Source organism: Macrotis lagotis, chromosome 8, assembly GCF_037893015.1.
Source record: "Macrotis lagotis isolate mMagLag1 chromosome 8, bilby.v1.9.chrom.fasta, whole genome shotgun sequence".
Classification (NCBI taxonomy): domain Eukaryota; kingdom Metazoa; phylum Chordata; class Mammalia; order Peramelemorphia; family Peramelidae; genus Macrotis; species Macrotis lagotis.
This window is the reverse complement of record NC_133665.1, coordinates 50,345,100-50,366,176: the sequence shown is the minus strand read 5'-3', so window position 1 is coordinate 50,366,176 and position 21,077 is coordinate 50,345,100. Positions and strand designations below refer to the sequence as shown.

At 38.7% G+C, this 21,077-nt stretch overlaps 1 protein-coding gene and 1 pseudogene across 5 annotated transcripts; one reads left to right on the top strand and one right to left on the bottom strand.

Annotated features, from left to right (window-relative positions):
- The first annotated feature begins 6,827 nt into the window (after window positions 1–6,827).
- ZNF213 (zinc finger protein 213) lies at window positions 6,828–21,022 on the top strand. Of its 5 annotated transcripts, none has more exons than XM_074196894.1 (7): window positions 6,828–7,222; window positions 9,767–9,891; window positions 10,364–10,903; window positions 12,186–12,345; window positions 12,713–12,798; window positions 19,535–19,658; window positions 20,076–21,022. In XM_074196894.1, the coding sequence occupies exons 3-7, from the start codon at window positions 10,505–10,507 to the stop codon at window positions 20,741–20,743; spliced, it is 1,437 nt and encodes a 478-aa protein (XP_074052995.1). In that variant the 5' UTR covers window positions 6,828–7,222; window positions 9,767–9,891; window positions 10,364–10,504; the 3' UTR covers window positions 20,744–21,022. The 5 variants fall into 5 exon arrangements, with proteins under 5 accessions (XP_074052995.1, XP_074052998.1, XP_074052997.1 ...); XM_074196896.1 differs by lacking the exon at window positions 6,828–7,222 and adding an exon at window positions 7,259–7,297; XM_074196897.1 differs by lacking the exon at window positions 9,767–9,891 and having other exon boundaries at window positions 7,130–7,222.
- On the bottom strand, window positions 13,576–17,589 carry LOC141495065 (glucosamine 6-phosphate N-acetyltransferase pseudogene; annotated as a pseudogene).
- Window positions 21,023–21,077: the final 55 nt, after the last annotated feature.

Here is a 21,077-nt window from a genome sequence, read left to right as displayed (position 1 = left end):
ATGAGAAACCTCAAGAATATTGAGAGAGGAAAAAAATGTACTTCTCTGTGATCAGATTCCAATGGCTCAGTCTGTCTCTGGGGTGAGTTACCTTCTTTATCATAAGTTCACCAGAGAAGTTGCTTCAATATTTTTCCCACAGTTGCAATTACTAGCTGTATTTCCCTCCACTCTATTTCTCACTGCTCTCATTTATTCTTTTCTCTCTCCTTTCATCCTGACCCTATCCAAAGGTGTGTTGTATCTGAGTACCCTCTCCCACAATCTTCTCTCTCTTCTATCACTTATTCTCCCCTTCCCTCCCCCCCCCCCATTTCCCCTTATCCCATTCCTTTCTTCTCATTTTTCTCTAGGGTGAGATAGATTTCTATACCCTATTAAGTGTGTATGTTATTTCCTCTCTGAGTCATTTCTGATGAGAATGAAGGCTCACTCATTCCCCCTTGCCTTCCCCTGTTCCACTCCATTGAAAAAGCTTTTTCTTGCCTCTTATGTGAAATTTCTTAGCTCCTTCTTCCTCTCCTTTCCCTTCCTCCCAGTACTTTATCACCTATTGACTCCATCTTTTTACTATATTATACCATTATATTCTGCTCCTTCCTGTGCCCTGTCTATATATACTCCTTCTAACAACTCTTATAAATGAGAAAGTTCATATGAGTTATCAATATCTTCTTCCCATGTAGGAATACAAACAGTTCAGTATCATTAAGTTACTCATAGTTATTCCTCGTCTACCCCCTCTATGGTTCACCAGAGTCCCGTACTTGGAGATCAAACATTTTGTTCATCTCTGGTTGTTTCAATAGGAAAATTTGAAAGTCCCCTCTGTCATTGAAAGTCACTCTTTTCCCCAAAAGAGGATGTTCAATTTTGCTGGGTAGTTGATTCTTGGTTGTTAACAAAGATTTTTTTGTCCTTCCAGAATATCATATTCCAATTCCTATGAGCCCTTAATGTAGATGCTGCCAGATCCTATGTAATTCTGACTATGGAGCTTCTATAGTTGAATTGTTTGTTTCTGGCAACTTTTAGAATTTTCTCATTGATGGGAATTTTGGAATTTGGCTATAATATTCCTGAAAGATTTTCTTTTGGGATCTCTTTCAGGAGGTGAATTCCCTTAATTTCTATTTTATCCTCTGCTACTAGGATTTCAGGGCAATTTTGCTGTATTATTTCTTGAAAAAGGAAGTCTAGGCTCTTTTCCTGGTCATGACTTTCAGGTAGCCCAATATTTTTTAAATTATTTCTTCTGGATCTGTTTTCAAGGTCTGTCGTTTTCCCCAATGAGATATTTCACATTTTCTTCTAATTTTTGGCTTTTTTGGAAGAGTTTTATTTCTTCCTGACTTCTTGAAAAGTCATTAGCTTCCTTTAGTTTCATTCTGCATTTGAAGGAGTTTTTCCTTCAGAGAGCTTTTTTATCTCCTTTTCCAACTGGCCAATTCTACTTTTTAAGGCATTCTTCTCCTCATTTGCTTTGTGTTTTGCTTTTTTCATTTGGCCTAAACTGGTTTTTAATATATTATTTTCTTCAGTATTTCTTGTATTTCTTTCACCAAGCTGCTGATTTGGTTTTTCATGGTTTTTCTGTATTGCTCTTATTTCTCCTCCCAATTTTTCATCCACTTCCCTTAATTGCTTTTCAAAGTCTTTTTTTGAGCTCATCCATAGTCTGAGTCCATTTTCTATTTCTTTTGGAGGTTTTGGATGCAGAGAGATTTCTGCAGTCTCCCCTGACCCCCTTGCTATCTGTTGGCTGTGCTCTGGAGGTGTAAGCTACTTTCTCTCAATTCTCTCTGCAGGTTTTGTGTTCAGTGCTTCTCACTTCACACTCATTCTGAGTAGCAGAGTTCTCTCACCATTCCTACAAGCTGTTCCCAGTGATCCCTGGGCTGGACTGAGCTGGGCTGGGCTGGGCTGGGCTGAGCTGGGCTGGGCTGCAGCCGGGCTTTTTTAGTCCTGGTGAAACATACCTTTCCTACAGAACTTCTAAGTTATCTTGGACTGGGAAAATGTATCACTCAGTCTTTCTGTGGGTTCTGCCCCTCTAAATTTTGACTAGAGTCATAATTTGATGGCTTTTAGAGTTTGGGGAAGAAGGAGTACTTAGAAAATGCTGGCTTCATGCCACCATCCTGGAACACGGTTTTTTAATTGTTATATATTAATCTAATTTTATCATCAGTGATAGTAGAATATAAACTCCTTGAGGGGAAGTATATATTTTCCCCCTTTTTTGTCTTCTTATTCCCTAGCACTTAGTACTTTGTAGAAACCACTATTTTTGAATGCTAGATGAGGAATTTGAAATGGCTTTTATAAGATAAGGCAGGAAGGGTGACTGAACCAGATCAAGGACAATCAAGGAAATCCATGCCACTGGCAGCATAGCTTTGAAACATTTAAGGATGTTTTACACTCTTAGAGAGGGGGGATGGAAAAAAAAATCACAGACAATATTAATGCCCTCCAAAAGTGTTAAAGAGAATATCAATATGACCCATATCTTTATTTAGTCTACTCATAAAATCTTTATGAAAATGATTTACATACACTTTGAAATGTTTTTAGATAGTAAATTTTAAAAAAATATTTTTGTTTTTATAATATGCAACAATAGCTTTCACCAATCATTTTTTTTCAAGGTTTTGAGTTTTACATTTTTCTCCCTTCCCTCCCCTCTCCCCAACAGGAAGCAATCTAACAGAGGTTCTACATATGCAGTCATACTAAACAAAGATCCATATTTTAATTGTGCTGTGAAAGAAGAACCAAATCCAAATGGATGCAAAAAAACATTAGAGAGAAAAAATGACAATACACAAAACAACTTTTAAAAATTAAAGATTTTAAGCTTTGATCTTCAGTCAAACTCCACAGTTCCCTCTTTGGAATATGGATGGCATTTTGCTTCAAAAGTCTCATAGCATTGTCTTTTATTATTGTCTTGCTAAATGAACAAATCCATCATAGTTGATCATCACCCAACACCATTGTTAGTGTGTATAATGTTCACTCAGCATCAGTTTATGTAAGTCTTTCAAGGCTTTTCTGAAATCCTGTCCCTCATGATTTATTACAGAACAAGTATATACTCCAGTTAGTTCAATCATTTCCCAACTGATGGGCATTCCTTCAATTTTCAATTCTTTGCCACCATGAAAAGAGCTGTTATGAATATTTTTTATACATGTGGGTTTTTACCCTTTTTTTGTGATCTTCTTGGGATATATAGCCCTAGTAATGGTATTGTTGGATCAAAGGGTATGCACAATTTTATTGCCCTTTGGGCCTAACTCTAAATTTCTCTCCAGAAAGTTTGGATCAGTTCACAGCTCCACCAACAAATGCATTGAAATTATTGATGAAGGGACCTGGATGAAAATTCAGGCTTTCTTATGGTCTAAAGGAATACTCAGGTCTGCAGCAGACCATATCCACCTTCATAGATCACGCAGGATGATTGTTTTAAGAACTGGTATAATAATAAGTAACTGCTGTCAACCTTAATTATTTTTGTGCTAAAAATGAAATAACAAAAGTTAGGTTATATGTGAAGTTTTATTCTCTAAAATGTTCCTAGAAACCTATAGGTGGAAGACATCATTAAAGATGTCTACTCCAATAAAAAAAGTTTTTGAGGTATATTTATACCAAAAGGACAAAGAGCCATAAAACTTGGTTAAGCAACCAATGAGATTTTTAGTGATGACATAGTTATACATTATGATTCCTTTTGTAAGTTTTAATATTTGCTTCAAATTCCTATTGATGAGAATCTCACTTAGGCAGCAGAGGGAATATTTACAAATAGGATTTCTCTCTCATCTTCCAAGATGTCTCTTGTCTTGTGATTTGTTGACCTAGATAAAAGAATTTACTATGCTTTACAAGGCTGACCAGATGGTACTGATACAAGCTAACTTTGAACAACACTGAAATTAATAATTCTTAGAGAATAATTTTTATCAGAAATATAAGATTTAGAAAATTAATTTTCACAGTGCTTAATAACAGTTCTCTTGTGGTCCCCTATTTCTCTGTCTCTGTTTCAACATTATTGACATTTCCCAATGTCTCCCTCCCAGAATATTATTATTAATAATATATAGTACTTTCTATCTCCCAGATAATTTGCTAAGTACTTCAAAAAGATCTCATTTGAGACTCACAACAGACTCATTTTATTGTTGAGGAAGAGTTCTTCAAAAAAGAGATTGGATAAATGCTTGGTTATATTTAATAGGGGATTCTTATTCTGTTATCACTTAGTATGTTCTCACTAGGAAGCTGCAAATGCAAATACCCCTTCCAGTTCTGGAGATTCCATGACAATCTCTTCTCCTTTCATCTCTCTTCCTATTTTGTTTATTTCTCCTAAACCTGTTCATCTGACACTGACCTCTATACTCTAGTCTTTCCTGTTCTCCCACCCCTACTGAGTCCTCACTTTACTGTTTTCAGACTTTATTTTCTGATTGACCATTTCTACTATGTACTTAACTTCCACCCTGAAATCCCTTTTCCCTTTGTCCTACTCATAACCTATCAGATATTCCACCATATATCCCTTTCCCTCCTCCCCCAGGTATTTGTTTTCTACACCATTAAGAATTGAGATTATGTCCACTAAAATTTGTATTATCTAATCGCAACTGGGCTCTCACTCTAGCATGGCAATCCTTTTATTTTTCCTTAAAATAATTCTCTGAGGTTATTTCAAACATCCTTTCTCTTTAATTCCCTTATGACTCCCCTAGTATTCTCTTTCTTAGTAAATGATCTCACCTGCTATTTTACTGAGAAAACTGAAATGGCCATCCATCACGAGTTTTTTTTATGTTCTCTATACCTTAAATTCTATAAACATATCATCTGTTCTACCATTGCTATAGTGTCTGAGAAAGGAGTGGCTTTTCTCCTTGTTGGTATCAAGCCTGTTGCCCCTGACCACTCTCACTTATCTCCCTTTGTATCTTGGTGCCCACTAACACCCATGTTCTCCCTCCTCACCTCAGCCTATTAGAATTCCTAATTTCCTTCAAAGCTCATCTCAAGCATCTCTTTATATAGATTGTTCTTGATTTTTCCAACTGCTAGTCATGTAGATAGAGTACAAACACTTGGATGGCCAGAATTTTCATTTTTTTTGCCTTTATATTTACACACCTAACGGTGCTTGGTATATAGAAGGCACTCAATACATGCTTATTTTTGATTGATCAATAAGTTCAGATAGGCAGACTGAAATGTTTGCAGAGGACCTTAGGGCAGTCCCTTTTGCAGGAAGGCAGCTGCAGTTGGGGGATTATAGAAAAAATGCAAGCAACTCATATTTTCTTTTTTACATGTGATTTCCTCAGACTAATAATAGGATTTTTTTTAAAATGGGGCTTTACAGCAATTAAAGAGAAATGAGATGGGGAAAAAGAGATCATAAGACTTTGAAAAGAAAGGGATGCCTCTGCTTCATCTAACTGGAATCTTCCCCGTCCTCAATGGAGGCCTTACTGTGCAAGAGTCGAGGCATTGGGGTCTTTCCTAAACAGCCATAAATATACACCAGTTTTCGGAGTTCATCCCCAGGGAAGTGAGTCTCCCTTTGGACCGGACTACATCTCCCAGAAAGCACCTCTCTGGTCCGGAAGCTATCTTTGGAGACACTCCTCCCTCCTGCCCATATTACATCCTCCGACATGCCCCTCTTTTGAGATCTTGCGCATGTCATTCAACAGCTCTAAATCTCCTTTTCTTCAGATGTAAAAAGCGAGACTTAGATCGCTTGGGGCGTCCCCCCAGAGCTCTCCCTCCCTCAATGAGATCTCCCGTGACATTCCCAGGAAAGCACCGCCTTCAGGGACTACATTTCCCAGAAAGCGTCTCTTCCATCCGCCAGAAAACTCTAACTCCCAGGATGCGTCTGTTCCAGGAAGTTAAGAATTAAGGAAGGATGAGAGCTCCCATCTCACTTCTTTCAAAGTTCAGACAGCCTTATTGCTTTCCAGTCACAGGAGGGCCCACTCTGCTTACTCGATGGCAGGCTTTGTAAGAAGGGCAGCCCAACCACAAACAGCCCGGGCTACAATTCCGAAGACACTTCCGGAAGAAAAGGGAGGGCTCAGAAATTTAACTCTTCCCTTTCTCCATAGTAACGTTTCCAGTTTCGCTCGAGTTTCCCAGACCTACGGCTATATATTCCCAAATGGTAACTTATTTAAAAAAAAAAGATGCCGTATGATGATCAACCTTAATGAACTCGCTCGATCCATCAGGCATATTTTTGGAGAATATCATCTGTATCCAGAGAAAGAACTGTGGAGTGTGAATAAAGACCAAGGACTATTATTACCTTTAATTAAAAAAAAAAGTTATCTTATTATGTAATTTTGCTATCTCTCATACTTTATTTTTTCTTCCTTAAGGATATGATTTCTCTCTCATCACATTCAATTTGGATCAATGCATACTATGGAAACAATGTAAAGACTAACAGACTGCCTTCTGTGGGGGGGTTGGGGGGAGGGAAGCGAAATTGTAAAATTCTAAAAAAAAATGCCGGAATTTATGGTGTTTTTCGTCCCAGAAAGTTAATTATCAGGTCGGCACTGATAAACTCGGATAAATTACCCACCTTGCCCATTGGTTAAGAAGAGGCACGGCTAGGTGGCGCAATGGATAGAGCACCGGCCTGGAGTCAGGGGTACCTGAGTTCAGACACTTAATAATTGCCTAGCTGGGTGGCCTTGGGCAAGCCCCTGAGCCCCATTGGCTGGCAAAAAGTAAAAAAGAAAAAAGAAAAAAGAGGCAAGCTCAAGTGCCCGATGGGGCCGCGGTGCATTCTGGATCTTGCGGTCCCTACTGTCCGTGGCCCGCGCGTGCTTCCGTTTCCGGCCGGCTCCGCGGGAAAGTGCAGGTCCGGGCGCTGGAGGCCGAGCCCCGGCAGCGGTCCCCCCGCGGCGGCCGCAGCGTCCCCGGGCGTCCCGAGAAGGCCAGCGCCGGCCCCCGCCGCCCGCGGAGCCCGGCCGCGGTGAGCGGTTGATGTCGGGTGGTTTCCGGACGGAGCCCGCAGGGCCGCGATGGGCACCCCGGCCGCCGGCGCCCGGGCCAGGCCGGATGCCCAGGCGCCGGCGGGCGGCCGGCGGGGCCCGGAGGCCCCGGCGTCACGAGGACGGAGCAGCCGCCGGCCGCACTCCAGCCTCCCCGGTGTCCGAGTGAGGTAGGGCGGGCCCTTCGCCCCCCGAGGCTCGGAGCGGGTGCAGAAGCGGCGCCCAGGCCCGGGCTCCCCGCAAAGGTGCCGCTGCAGCCCTCCCCGCCCTACCCCCTTAGCCACCCGGCTCTGCCCGGTGCCGTTTTCCCCAGGCCCCTCCATTTCCTGGGACTCCCATCTTGGTTCGAGCCTTGGCTCATTTGCCAGAGACCCTTCCCCAGGACCCACTCACTCCCTTTTCAGATTATGTGTATTTTTACCTTTATGCTATGTTGAATCCCCCCCTCCAATAGATCGTAAGTGTCCCTGCTCAGATTATGTGTGTATCTTAAGTTCTCTTCCCTAATTGAATTTAAGTAACTCCTCGAGGATAGGGACAGTGTTTATTTTTGCTTTTATCTCTAGTGCTTAATACTATTGCTTTACACATTTAAGATATTAAATGGATTAGATTTGAGGGGGTTTCTAGTCATTAGAAAGTCCTTCCTTGAATTGAACTCATATCTGTCTCTCTGTAACAAGTCTTAGTCTATATTGAAGTATAAACTCCTTGAAGACACTGTGTATTATATCTCTGTATCCACAGGGCCTTGCAAACAGTATAAATTTAATAACTATTTGTTGAATTGAATTAAGATTTAGAGAGGTGAAATGATTTGCACAGAGTAGTAAGTCTTAGAGATGGCACTCAGACCCCAGTGTCCTGACTCCCAACTCTTATGCTTTTTCTTTTTCTTTTTCTTTTTCTTTTCTTTTCTTTTCTTTTCTTTTTTCTCTTCTCTTCTCTTCTCTTCTCTTCTCTTCTCTTCTCTTCTCTTCTCTTCTCTTCTCTTCTTCTTTTCTTTTCTTTTCTTTTCTTTTCTTTTCTTTTCTTCCTTCAAGGCAATGGGGTTAAGTGGCTTGCCCGTGGCCACACAGCTAGGTAATTATTAAGTATCTGAGGCCGGATTTGAACTCAGGTATTCCTGACTCCAGAGCCAGTGCTCTAGCCACCCCTCTTGTGTTCTTTCCACAAAAACAGGCATTCTCTCCAGTTATGCATATAATCATCAAATATGATGCCAGATAAACTTGGCCCATTTTCTGGGGCTTTCAGGAAATTTCCTTTCCCACTTGAAAAGGAGGTAGACTAGTTGGAACCCCATTGCATTTTACCCAGGGTTGGATGTAGAAGATTTTTTTTTCTTTTAAAGATTTATTCCTGGGGCAGATAGTGGTTCAGTGGATAGAGCACCTGCCCTGGAGTCAGGAGTACCTTGCAAAAAATCTAAAAAAAAATGATTTATTCCTAGGACAGGTAGTGGTGCAGGGGATAGAGCACTGACCCTGGAGTCAGAAGGACCTAAGTTCAAACCCAGCCTCAGACTGTGTGATCTCTGGCAAGTTACTTAACCTCATTGCCTTAAATAAACATTTTTTTTTTTAAAGATTTATTTCTTATACTTTCTATCTTCCCACCTTTCTAGTCTTACCCCTCACTTTCCTCCATGTGCTCTGAGATCCAGTGATATTGACCTCCTTGTGGCAAGAAGATTTTGATAGAAACAGCCTTGCACCTGCTTTGTGGAACCCTTCTCTGTAAAAGTGGAATTGTAGCTCCTTTCCTTTTTTTTATTAAGTTTGAGGAAAAATACTGAAACTAAATTTTTTTTTGTAGCTAAGAGCAGTGGAATCTTAGATTTGGAAGGCTATTTTAAGTTAATTTTCTCTTGGTACAGGAATCCCCTCTTTAATATTTCAGAGTAGGGGAGCTAGGTGGTGCAGTGGTAGAGCACCAGCCCTGGAGTCAGAAGGACCTGAGTTTAAATCTGGCCTCAGACACTCAATAATTGCGTAGCTGTGTGATCCCTGGGCAAGTCACTTAATCCTAATGCCTTAAATAAATAAAACTTAAAAGAATATTTTTTCAGAGTAGTGATCATCCAGACCAGGATGGAGAATTCGTTACCTTAAAGGCAACCCATTCTTTTGTTGTTTAGCTTCATTTGTTAGAAATTTTCTTGTACATGTGGAACTGAAATCTGGCTCACAAACAATTGGTTCTCTGAAAAAAAAAGTACATATGACACATTTTAGTTTAATCTGCATTCTTAACATTTTCTCTATCCCTTTCTTAAGTCTAGACAATCAACAAAGCAATTCAAGTCTTGGTGTATAGTGTTTGTTGATTTCCAAAGCTCACATTGAAAATTTAATAATTGACTTGAGGGCTGGTATGAGCTTCTGTACCACTGCTGCCATGGTTGTGTTTTTTTCTTTTTGCAAGGCAATAGGATTAAGTGACTTGCCCAAGGCCACAAAGCTAGGTAATTATTGAGTGTCTGAGGCCCGATTTGAACTCAAGTACTACTGACTCCAGGGCCAGGGCTTTATCCACTGTACCACCTAGCCACCCCACCATGGTTGTTTTGAGGAAAGGACTTTGTACATCTTAAAGTACTGTGTTAATGTTAGCTGTTGTTATCATTCTTTTCATTAATTCTGATCCCATACAACCTGGGCTTGAATCTGGCTCTTCTACTTTCTTTTTTTTTTTTCTACTTTCTATCTAAGTGACCTTGGACAAGTTACTACAGCTCTGGAGTTCACTTTCTTCATCTGTAAAATGAGGTAGTTGAATTCAGTGACCTCAGAGGACCTTTCCAGTTCTAAATCTGTGAACCCCTGAAGCTACACAGGTAAGTATACTTCCTTTTTCACATGATATTCCATCAGAGGTTTGAAAATCACATTCATCTTATCCCTAATCATCTCAACTTAACTGCTGTGATGGTCATGGTCCCTTGAGATTACAAAGTTTCAATTCAACAAATATTTACTAAATAATCACATCGTATTATGAAGTCCTTTGCTCAGCACTGAGGATTCAGAAATAAAGTCAGGTGCCGGCTCTACTCACCAGTATTTTATAAGAGGTGGGATGAGTCATATGTGTACAGATAACTACTATGAAACAAGGGTAGGAGAAATTTGAAGAGAAACATAATTTTCCACTGAGAGCATCAGGAAAGACTTTATAAGGGAGTACCTAGGAAGGGTCTTGACAGAAGTATTTCTTTATTCCTATTACTCTGACTTAGTAATGAGGCTGAGTTTTTTTGACGTAACACATCTCAGCTGTTACTCTGATTTTTTTTTTCCTTTTCTCAGGAGAAATTCTCTCACAGGTGCCCAGAAGCAAGATATTGTTGTCTTGGGAAACACAAGTATCCAGTGCCCAGAAACGCAAGTGTCAGTGTCCAGAGCTCAGATTGTAATTAAATCGATCTTGTGATTCAGAGTGTGGGGGTGATGGCTACAATTCTGAGCACACAGGTCCAGGCCTCAGTGGAACCAGAGGGACTCTTTATAGTGAAGGTAGAAGAGGACTCCTGGGAGCAGGAAACTTCTCAATCCAAGAAGGACACTGAATCAGAGGTCTTCCGTCAGCGCTTTAGACAGTTCCATTACAGAGAAGCAGATGGGCCTCATGAAGCTTTCAGTCAGCTGTGGGAACTCTGCTGTCGGTGGCTTAGGCCAGAGACCCGAACAAAGGAGCAAATACTGGAGCTGCTGGTGCTGGAGCAGTTCCTGACTGTCTTGCCTGGGGGCATCCAAGGTTGGGTGAGAGGTCGATGCCCAATGAGTGGGGAGGAAGCTGTAGCCATGGTGGAGAACCTGCAGAAACAGCCCAGAAACCTACTGCAGCAGGTAAGCTGGTGGGTGCTACCTGAGTGAAGAAAAAGTGGAAGACTTGGAGAGGAAAAGACATTGCTCCTTGACTTCCCACCTTAGATTCTAGTCTTTGATATTGTTAAGAGTCTGTCCAGAAGGGTATACCAAAAAAACCCACAAAACAATTCTAATAGCTCATTTTGCTATAGTATTTTGCAGTTTATAAAATGTTTTCTTCTTAAACACCTTGAAAGCAAAGTTGTACAAATATTCTTATCCCCATTTTATAGAACAGAAAACTGAGACCCAGAGAGGGACAGCTATCTGACCCCAAAGTTCATATAGCTAAAATGTAGTAGACTTGTAACTTGAACCTGTGCTCTTTCCATTACAATATGTTGCTTCGCAGTAAGGATGAATGACAAAAATACCCTAATACTTTCTGACAATAAGAGTTGATGTTTTCAGGGGCGGCTAAGTGGCACAGTGAATAGAGCACCAGCCCTGGAGTCAGGAGTCCCTGAGTTCAAATCTGGCCTCAGACACTTAATAATTACCTAGCTGTGTGGCCTTGAGCAAGCCACTTAACCCTGTTTGCCTTGCCAAAAAAACCTAAAAAAAAAAAAGAGTTGATGTTTTCAAATATCTGAACAGTTCAGGATTCACCTTATTCTGTTTGACCCAATTGGGCAGTACTTGGACCAAGAGCAGAGGTCAATAGAGACAGAGCTGACCTCTATAAAAGGAACAGCTCTGTCATCACTAGAGCTACCCAGGAATGAAATACGTTACTTAGGGCAAGAGGCAATTCTTTTCTTATTAGACTTTCAGCAGAAGTTAGTTTGAGTATGTGTTGGGGAAACTGCTGAGAAAGCAAATAATTAGACTTTAAGGAACCTCTGAGGTTTCTTTTGACTCTTAAGATGTCTTTTTGTGGGGCAACTAGGTGGTGTAGTGGATAAAGCACTGGCCTTGGAGTCAGGAGTATCTGGGTTCAAATCCAGTCTCAGACACTTAATAATTAACTAGCTGTGTGGCCTTGGGCAAGCCACTAACCCCATTTGCCTTGCAAAAAAACTAAAAAAAAAAAAAAGATGTCTTTTTGTTTGTCGTTAGTCTCTAACTTTAGAGTTCATTAACTGTGTCCCATGTCATTTCACATCATTTGATGTTAACAGGAATCAGATGATTTGTTTCCTTTTTCCCCTTCCTAGCATCCCTGATATGGATGTACACTCTGTTTTATTTTTGGGGTTTTAACATAGACTCCCTGACCCTGGATCTTGCACTGATGGGCATATATGTTGTCCATGGACAGGAAGAGCCCTCAGAGGAGACGGAGACTCAGGGAGGAGGACAGGGGTCCTCAGATCTCCTACTGGCACAGGGGCAGACCCAGGCCAAGGGGGTGTCTGGAGAGGAAGGGACATGGAGCCGAACCCCAGGAACAGAATCCCAGGAACAGAGAACCTGTGGCTGTAAGTCAGTGTCCATCCCTGTAGGAAGGGGATACAAAGATGACTTGGGAAAAACTTGGGCAGGGGAAGAGGGCTTTTAGGATTATTGCGTGAGGAGACCTTTTTTTTTTTTCTTGACCTCTGGATGACAGTAATAGGACACTTAGGGTCAGAAAAGGACTGAGTGTAGTTACTTTGATGTTTCTAAGTACAGGATCAGTATTTTGTTAATTCTCTAGGTCATGTTACAGATGGTGTAAGGTATATATGGGGGCCATTTGTGGGTCCTGGTGAGCTCCAGGTATTATAGATGGTGAGTGTGAGCCTTGGAAAGGGCTGTAGTTCTAACTTATCTAGTTTCCCTAATGGTTTCATTCTTTGTCCACAGCTCAACCTGCTTCCAGGCTTCCTGCCCTTCTAAAGGAAGGGAGCACAAGAGAGATGGTGGATGCTTTCTTTTCCTCTGGGATCCATGTGAGTTATGAATACCTTAAGCCTTTGATAGGTTGATATGATATGACATGATTTTTGTATTCTAAGAATAGCCTAAGAAATGCCTATTGAATATATTAATAATAGTCAAAGAAGCGCAAGGAAAGTGCTATATGAAGTTTAAGAGGAAGAGAAATGAATGCCAAGTTAGGTACTGAGGAAGTAGCATTTGAATTTAGTTTTTATTTTTTACTTCCAAGAAAGTTTTTATAAAGCTGTAATCTGATATTTGCCAATATTATTATTAATCTCCCCAAATATCTCTGTATTTAACAAGTTACGATGGCTAGTTTATTATTAAAAAGTCAGCCTGCAATTAAACCCATACTAGTATAAATATTTGTATATAATTAAGGAAACTAGGTATTTAGTAATTTTTGTATACCATATTCTCTTACACACACTTTTATTTCTTTTGATTAAGGAATTTGAATAAGGAATAAAGAAGGTAAAAATATATTCTATACTTTGACTAAAAAGAAATAAAACACAGCTTTAGAAAAATATAAAATACAAGAAAAAGCTCCTTTGATTAAAAGTCATCTCCTTCATAACTTTCATCTACTGTCTAGTACCTAGCTACCCCCACCCAAATTAATCTTTTAAGAATATGCCAAATTCAGGACTGAAATTTTTGCCTAATTTTTTGAGGGGGAGGGGGTATCGCTGTTTTTGTAGGAATAAAATATTTTCTTGTTATTTCTTGTGACTTTTTTTACAAGGCAGTGAAGTTAAGTGACTTGCCCAAGGTCACACAGCTAGGTAATTATTAATTATTAAGTGTTTGAGGCCAAATTTGAACTCAAGTCCTTCTGACTCCAGGGCAGGTGCAAGATACTGTATAACCAGACATTTTATAGAAACCAACATTTTTTGTGGAAGACACTCAAGGGTAATTTTGTAACAGTTCTAGCTAAATAAAAGTTCACAACAATTTTCCCAGTTGCCTTCTTCTGCATTCATTACTTAACTTAAAACAATATGTTCTATTCTTTTCTCTTTGCACATGAATTGGATGAGTTTACATTCTATCATCAGGGTTACTTTAGCAACAATCTATCCTGTAGTGACATCTTCTACAACTGCCAGTATAATAATCCCCTGATTTCTTCATATGCTCAAATGATCTCATAAATCGCTTATTGCTGACCACTCCAGTTTCTGTCAGCTGACCAAGAACCTTATAAGTTCCTCTGTTTAGATCTGTAATACAAAGAGGCCTCAAAATCTGTCTCCTGAGTGTACAGGGGAAATGGCTAAAGTATTCTAGATCCAAACCACCTCTTTCCATAGATAAGTCAAGCATAGGTGTTTCATGATTGCAGTGCAGCAAGAAATCCGCAATCAGTTTCTTCTTTAGATCCAGCTTGAGTTTAGATTTAAAGAATAGATAGAGTCAATGAAGAATATGACAACAGTGATACAGCATAGCAAAATCTAGGAGATACATCTAAAGCAATATTTAGGGGAAATTTTGCATCAATAAAATAGAGAAAGAGCAAATCAATGAATTGTACATTCAACTAAAATACTAGAAAAACAACCAATTAAAAATCAAATTGGAAATCCTGAAAATCAAGAGAGATTAATAAAATTGAAAGTAAGAAAACCAGGGCAGGTAGGTGGCACAGTGGATAGAGCACTGGCCCTGGAGTCAGGAGTACCTGAGTTCAAATCCAACCTCAGATACTTAATAATGACCTAGCTTTGTGGCCTTGGGCAAGCCACTTAACCCCATTGCCTTGCAAAAACCCTTAAAAAAAAAAGAAAGTAAGAAAACCATTGAACTAACACATAAATATGGAAGCTGGTTTTATATTTTAAAAATGCAATAAAATAGATAAACCATTGGTTAATTTCATTTCTAAGAAAAAGAAAACCAAATTACTAGTATAAAAAATAAAATAAAAGAGGGAAATTCATCATCATCAATGATGTGAAATTGAAATAATTAGGAGCTGTTTTCCCAATTATATGTCAATAAATCTGACAATCTAAGTGAAATAGATGAATATTTACAAAACTATAAACTGTCCAAATTAACAGAAAAGGAAATAAAATACTTAGGCCCATTTCAGAGAAGGAAGTTGAACAAACCATCAATGAATTCTCTAAGAAAAAATATTCAGGGCCAGATGAATTAACAAGCGAATTCTACTGCACCTTTAAAATACAGTTAATCTGATACCATATGATCTGTTTGGAAAAATAAATGAAAAAAGAGTTCTACCAAACTTCTTTTATGCCACGGATATGATGCTGATGCCTAAACCAAGATGACTGAGAACAGAGAAAGAAAATTGTAGACCAATTTCCCTAATGAACATTATTGCTAAAAATTTAAATAAAACACTAGCAAGGAGATTGCAGTACTATATCACAAGGATCATACCTAAGACCAAGTGGGATTTATATCAGGAATGTAGAGCTGGTTCAATACTAGAAAAGCTATCAGCATAATTGACTAAATCAATAATAAAACCAAGAGAAGTCATAATTATCTCAATGGATGCTGAAAAAGTCTTTGACGAAATACAATACCCATTGTTATTAAAAATACTAGGGACTGCTTGGTGGAGTAGTAGAGCACCAGCCCTGGAGTCAGGAGGACCTGAGTTCAAATCTGGTCTCAGACACTTTATAACTACCTAGCTGTGTGACCTTAGGCAAGTCACTTAATCCCATTGCCCTGCAAAATAAACAGACAAATAAATAATTAAAGTACACTACAAAGTATAGGAATAAATAGAGCTTTCCTTAAAATGAAAAATATTTATCTAAAACCATTTAGCATTATCTGTATTATTAGCATTATTCAATATTGTACTAGGAAAAACTAACTATAACAATAAGAGAAGGAAAAAATTGAAGTAATTAGGCAATGAGGAAGCAAAACTACATTCTTTGCAGATATGATGGTATACTTAAAGTATCCTAGAGTAACTAAAAACTACTTAAAATAATTAACAACTTTCACAAAATTGCAGGATATAAAATAAACCCACACAAATTATCAGCATTTCTATATATTACCAACAAAGTTCAACAAGAAGAGATAGAAAGAGAAATTCCATTTAAAACAACTTCAGACAATATAAATTACTTGGACAGAACCAGGAATTAGTTGGACACAATTACAAAACATTTCTCACACAAATAAAGTCAGATGTAAACAAATGTAAAAATACTAATTGCTCATAGGTAATCTGTGTCAATATAATAAAAATGACAATTGAACTAATTCAGTGCTGTACTAAGTCAAACTACCAAAAATTATCTTATAGAACTAGAAAAAATAAGAAAATTTATCTGGAAGAACAAAAGGTCAAAAATATCAAGGGAATCAAAAAAAAAAAATGTGAAGGAAGTATGTTCTAGCCATACCAAATCTGAAGCTGTATTACAAAGTAGTAATCATTAAGTCAATCTGGTAATAAATAGCAGATTCATGGAATAGCTAAGGTATACAATACATTGTAGTAAATGATCATTGTATTGTATTAGTAATCCAATGATCCACATTTCTGGGACAAAAATTACTGAGAAAACTGGAAAACAGTGTGGCAGAAACTAGACCTAGACACATATCTTATACCATTTACCAAGATATGGTCAAAATGGGTACATGTTTTAGACATAATAGGTGATACCACAAGCAAATTAGGGTAGCATGGAATAGTTTACTTTAGATCTATGGATAAGGGAAGAATTTTGGACCAAACAAGATAAAAAATGTGAAACAGATAATTTTTCTTTACATTAAGTTAAATTTTTTTTTTGCACAAACAAAACCAATGCAACTAAAATTAGAAGGAAAGCAGAAAACTGGGGATTTTTTTTAATTTAAAGCAGTGGGGTTAAGTGACTTGGCCAAGGTCACACAACTAGACAATTATTAACCATCTGAGGTTGAATTTGAACTCAGGTCCTCCTGAATCCAGGGCCAGTGTTCTATTCAGTGTACTGCCTAGCTGCCCCTGGGAATTTGTTTTTAAAGTATCTCAGATAAAGGCCTTCTTTTCCAACTATAAAGAGAACTGAATCAAATTTATAAGAATACAGGTTATTATGCTATTGATAAATGCTCAAAAGATATGAACAATCAGTTTTCAGTCAAAGCTATCTATATTAAATATAAAATATTGTATATGAGATATATAAAATATATTATCAGATATAATATCAAAAATATTTATAAATTTAAAGCTACTAAAACTGTCTATATCCATTTATCTATGAAAATATGCTCTAAATCATTATGGATTAGAGAAATGCAAAGTAAAACAACTCTACCATACCACCTTACACGTATCAAATTAGCTAATATGATAAAAAAAAAGAAATATGATAAATGTTCGAGGGGATGGTGGAGTTGTGAATTTATCCATTCATTCTGGAGAGTAATTTGGAACTATGCCACCTACTGGGTCTATATCCAAAAGAGATTTTTTTTTTAAAAAGGAAAAGAACCTATAAACAAAAATGTTGATAGCAGCTCTTTTTTGTAGTGGCAAAGAATTGGAAATTGAGGGAATGCCCATCAATTGGGCAATGGTTGGGAAATGGTTGAACAAGTTGTGGTATATGATTATAATGGAATAGTATTGTACTATAAGAAAAGACAAGCAGATGATTTCAGATAAACTGGAAAGACTTACATGAATTTATACAGAGTGAAGTGAGCAGACCCAGGAGAGCCTGGTACATAAGTACATAAGAACAGCAGTATTATATGATGAACAACTGTGAAGACTAAGCTATTACTTGGATCATCGGTAATATAATGGTCCAAGAACTCATGATGAAAAATGTTTTTCACTAACATAGAAAGAACTGATTGTATCTGAATGTATATTCTCTTTCTCTCTCTCTCTCCTCTCCTCTCCCTCTCCCTCTCCCTCTCGCTGTCCTCCCCCCACAAAAATGCCTAATATGGAACTGTTTACATGATTTACACATGTATAATCTATATCAGATTGATTACCATCAAAGGAAGGGAGAGATAGAATTTGGAACTTAAAACCTAATAATAAATGTTTAAAATTGTTTTTATGTGTAATTGTTGTCCAGTTATTTCAGTCATATAGGATTCTTTGTTACCCCATTTGGAGTTTTCTTAGCAGAAATATTGGAATGGTTCATCATTTCCTTCTCCAGCTCATTTTCTACAACAGGTTTAAGTCTCTTGTCCAGAGTCACACATCTAGTGTGGAAAAAATAAAATATTTTTTAAAAACTAAAGAATTGGGGGCAGCTAAGTGGTGCAGTAGATAGAGCACCGGCCCTGGAGTCAGGAGTACCTGAGTTCAAATACAGCCTCAGACACTTAATAAATTACCTATCTTTGTGGCCTTGGGCAAGCTACTTAACCCCATTTGCCTTGCAAAAACTAAAACAAAACAAAACAAAAAAACTAAACAATTGGTAGGAAATATAACAGATAAAGAGCTTCCAACAAATAGTTCAGTTTGACTGAAGCATAAAATACTTGGGGAAGAATAACATGAAATATAAAGTATAAATAGAAGATGGTAGCTGATTGTAAAGATCCCTAAATGCCTGATTAAAGCATTTATTTGATAATTATTGGGTTGCAGTTAAGAGCCATTGAAAGGTTTTTGAGCAGATGTTTGCCTAACAGAAATAACTCTGGTGTTGATATGAAGACCCAGTTAGAATAGAAAGATCCTAGAGGTAGGAAGACCTGTTAGGAAATTATATTAATAATCCTAGGGTGTTTTGATATAAGTGGGAACAGAAAGGAAGCAAATATGAGCCATAGGTAGAATTATTATCATTAATTGGATATAAGAATTAAGGAAATGGGAATCTTCAAAAACTAAGATTTCCAATATAAATGACATAGGGAATCATTTTATTATAGGCAGAAATAGTGATGTTAGAAGGACAAAAAAAGTTTTATGAGGAAAACAGTAAGTTGGATTTTGAACGTTTGAAATTCAGCCAGAGATATTTTATAAACTAATGGAGATGGATTGAACTTTATGGAGAGAGAACAGAAATCAAGATACAGGTTTTGGAATCATTAACGTAGAATTAATGACCTTAAGACAAGAATTCTTCACTGGGATCCATAGAGCTTCTTTTATAAAAAATATTTTGATAACTATAGTTTAAAATAATGATTTCCTCTCAATTTTTTTTATACATTTAAAAACATTCTGAGAGGGGTTCCATAGACTTCACCAGACTGTCAAAGGACTCTTTGACACACAGAAGGTTAAAGGAGAATTAGAAATTCATCAGGCAAAGAAGTTGAAGGAAGGGCAAATTAGGAGAAGGAATAGAATAAGAAAGGACGTAAGGACAGAGGGTATCCTCTTTATAATCCAGAATTTATCCTTTTAGGTTGGGACAGCACTTCACTGTATTCTTCAGATTAGTTCCTCTTCCTTCACAGCATAGTGTGGTGACAAGAGAACTGAATAGGGAGTTAGAAGAGACTCTAGGCCTTTTGAGTTAAGTGATTGTGGACAAGATCCTTCTTTTCAGAGCTTCATTTTCTTCATCTGTAAAATGAAGAGAATAGTCCTAAGAATCAAATTAGATACGTTTGTGAACTCTTTATCGCTCAAAGGCCTATCTAAAATCCATTGTTATTGGTCTTTTGACCTTGTCACATCCCAACCCTGTAAATCCAGATCTAAGAGGTGAGATGGTGCTGAGATGAGCTTACACTGAGACTGTCCTATTTCAGAGACCAGTGACATTTGGAGATGTGCCCTTTTATCTCTCTTGGGAAGAATGGGGATGTCTGGATCCTGCTCAGAGGGACCTCTTCTGGGACATAAAACGAGAGAACTTCCGCAATGTCTCTCTAGGTAAGGACTAGTTTTCATCCATGGTTGAGTCTTCCATGTGTTCAGCTCTGAGCTGTGTTACTTAAGGTGATGACTACTCACAATTTTGGCCAATGGCAAAGAAAGTATGACTGTGGCTGACCTTTTAGGCAAATAATTTCCCCACTTCCCCAGAAGTAGTAGGGTCTTGACCATGTGGTTTTCCAGATTCCATTAGAAGGATGAATGAGTATGATGAGAGAGGGCTAGTGCTCCCTTGTTGCAAAGGAAACTTAACACTGGTCATAAAGTAGACAGCAGCAGTCAAGATGGATTCTTCTTCCCTTGCCCTAGCAGGGTTTCATAGTCTTAGTCCCTCACTTCATCTTTAAGTTAGGAAGTTTAATTTGTCCTCCCTTATATCAGATGAGATGCCTGATGATCTATTTCTCCATTCAGGTTTGGGGATCAAGAGTCAGAATGAGAAAGCTTCCTACCAGGCTAGTTTGAAAGAAGCAGACCCATTGCCTAACAGGTCTGGAAGTGACTTAAGCTGGAGTCTTGAGGAAGGTGAAGTCTGGGAAAGTGAGAATCAACCTGACAGAATACTGAGTCAAGAGCGCCCCATGGGGGTGAAGAGAGGTCGCCCTCCCACACGCCATAGACAGTTTCGAGACTTGGCAGCTGAGAAACCCCACACTTGCCAGCAATGTGGAAAACGTTTTCGTTGGGGCTCAGACTTGTCACGGCACCAGCGTACACATACAGGGGAAAAGCCCCACAAGTGCCAGGAATGCGAGAAGTGTTTCGGCAGTTCCTCAGATCTCGTTCGCCACCAGGGGGTCCACACAGGTGAGAAACCTTTTACCTGCACCGAATGTGGCAAGAGTTTCAGTCGAAGTGCATACCTCACTGACCACCAGCGTATCCACACTGGTGAGAAGCCTTATGAGTGCACTGAATGTGGTAAGAGTTTCTCTCTGCGCTCCTACCTGCTAGACCACCGCCGAGTGCACACTGGTGAACGTCCCTTTGGCTGCAATGAATGTGACAAGAGCTTCAAGCAGCGGGCACACCTCATTGCCCACCAGAGCCTTCATGCAAAGATGGCACAGTCAGTGGGATGACCATGGCTGTCTCCAAGGAGGATGAGCCTCCAGGTAGAAAGGAGATTCTGAAGGAAGACAATAAAAGACTGATTTGATCACCCAGCATAAACAATGGGGCCCACCTGAGTACACTCCAAAATATCTGGAAATTCTCCTTTAAGGTCATTTTTGCCCCTTAGGATACCATGAGGATCTCCTTAGCCTTCATTTCCCTAATAGTTATATTGCAACTCTTTCTCCCATCTACAGCAAATATCGACTTCAGTCAAACAAAGAAAACTTAACTGTCACAAGAAACTAGAGGCATTTGTATTTCCTTGGTTCCCTTTAACTTCATCTTCAGAAACTGGTG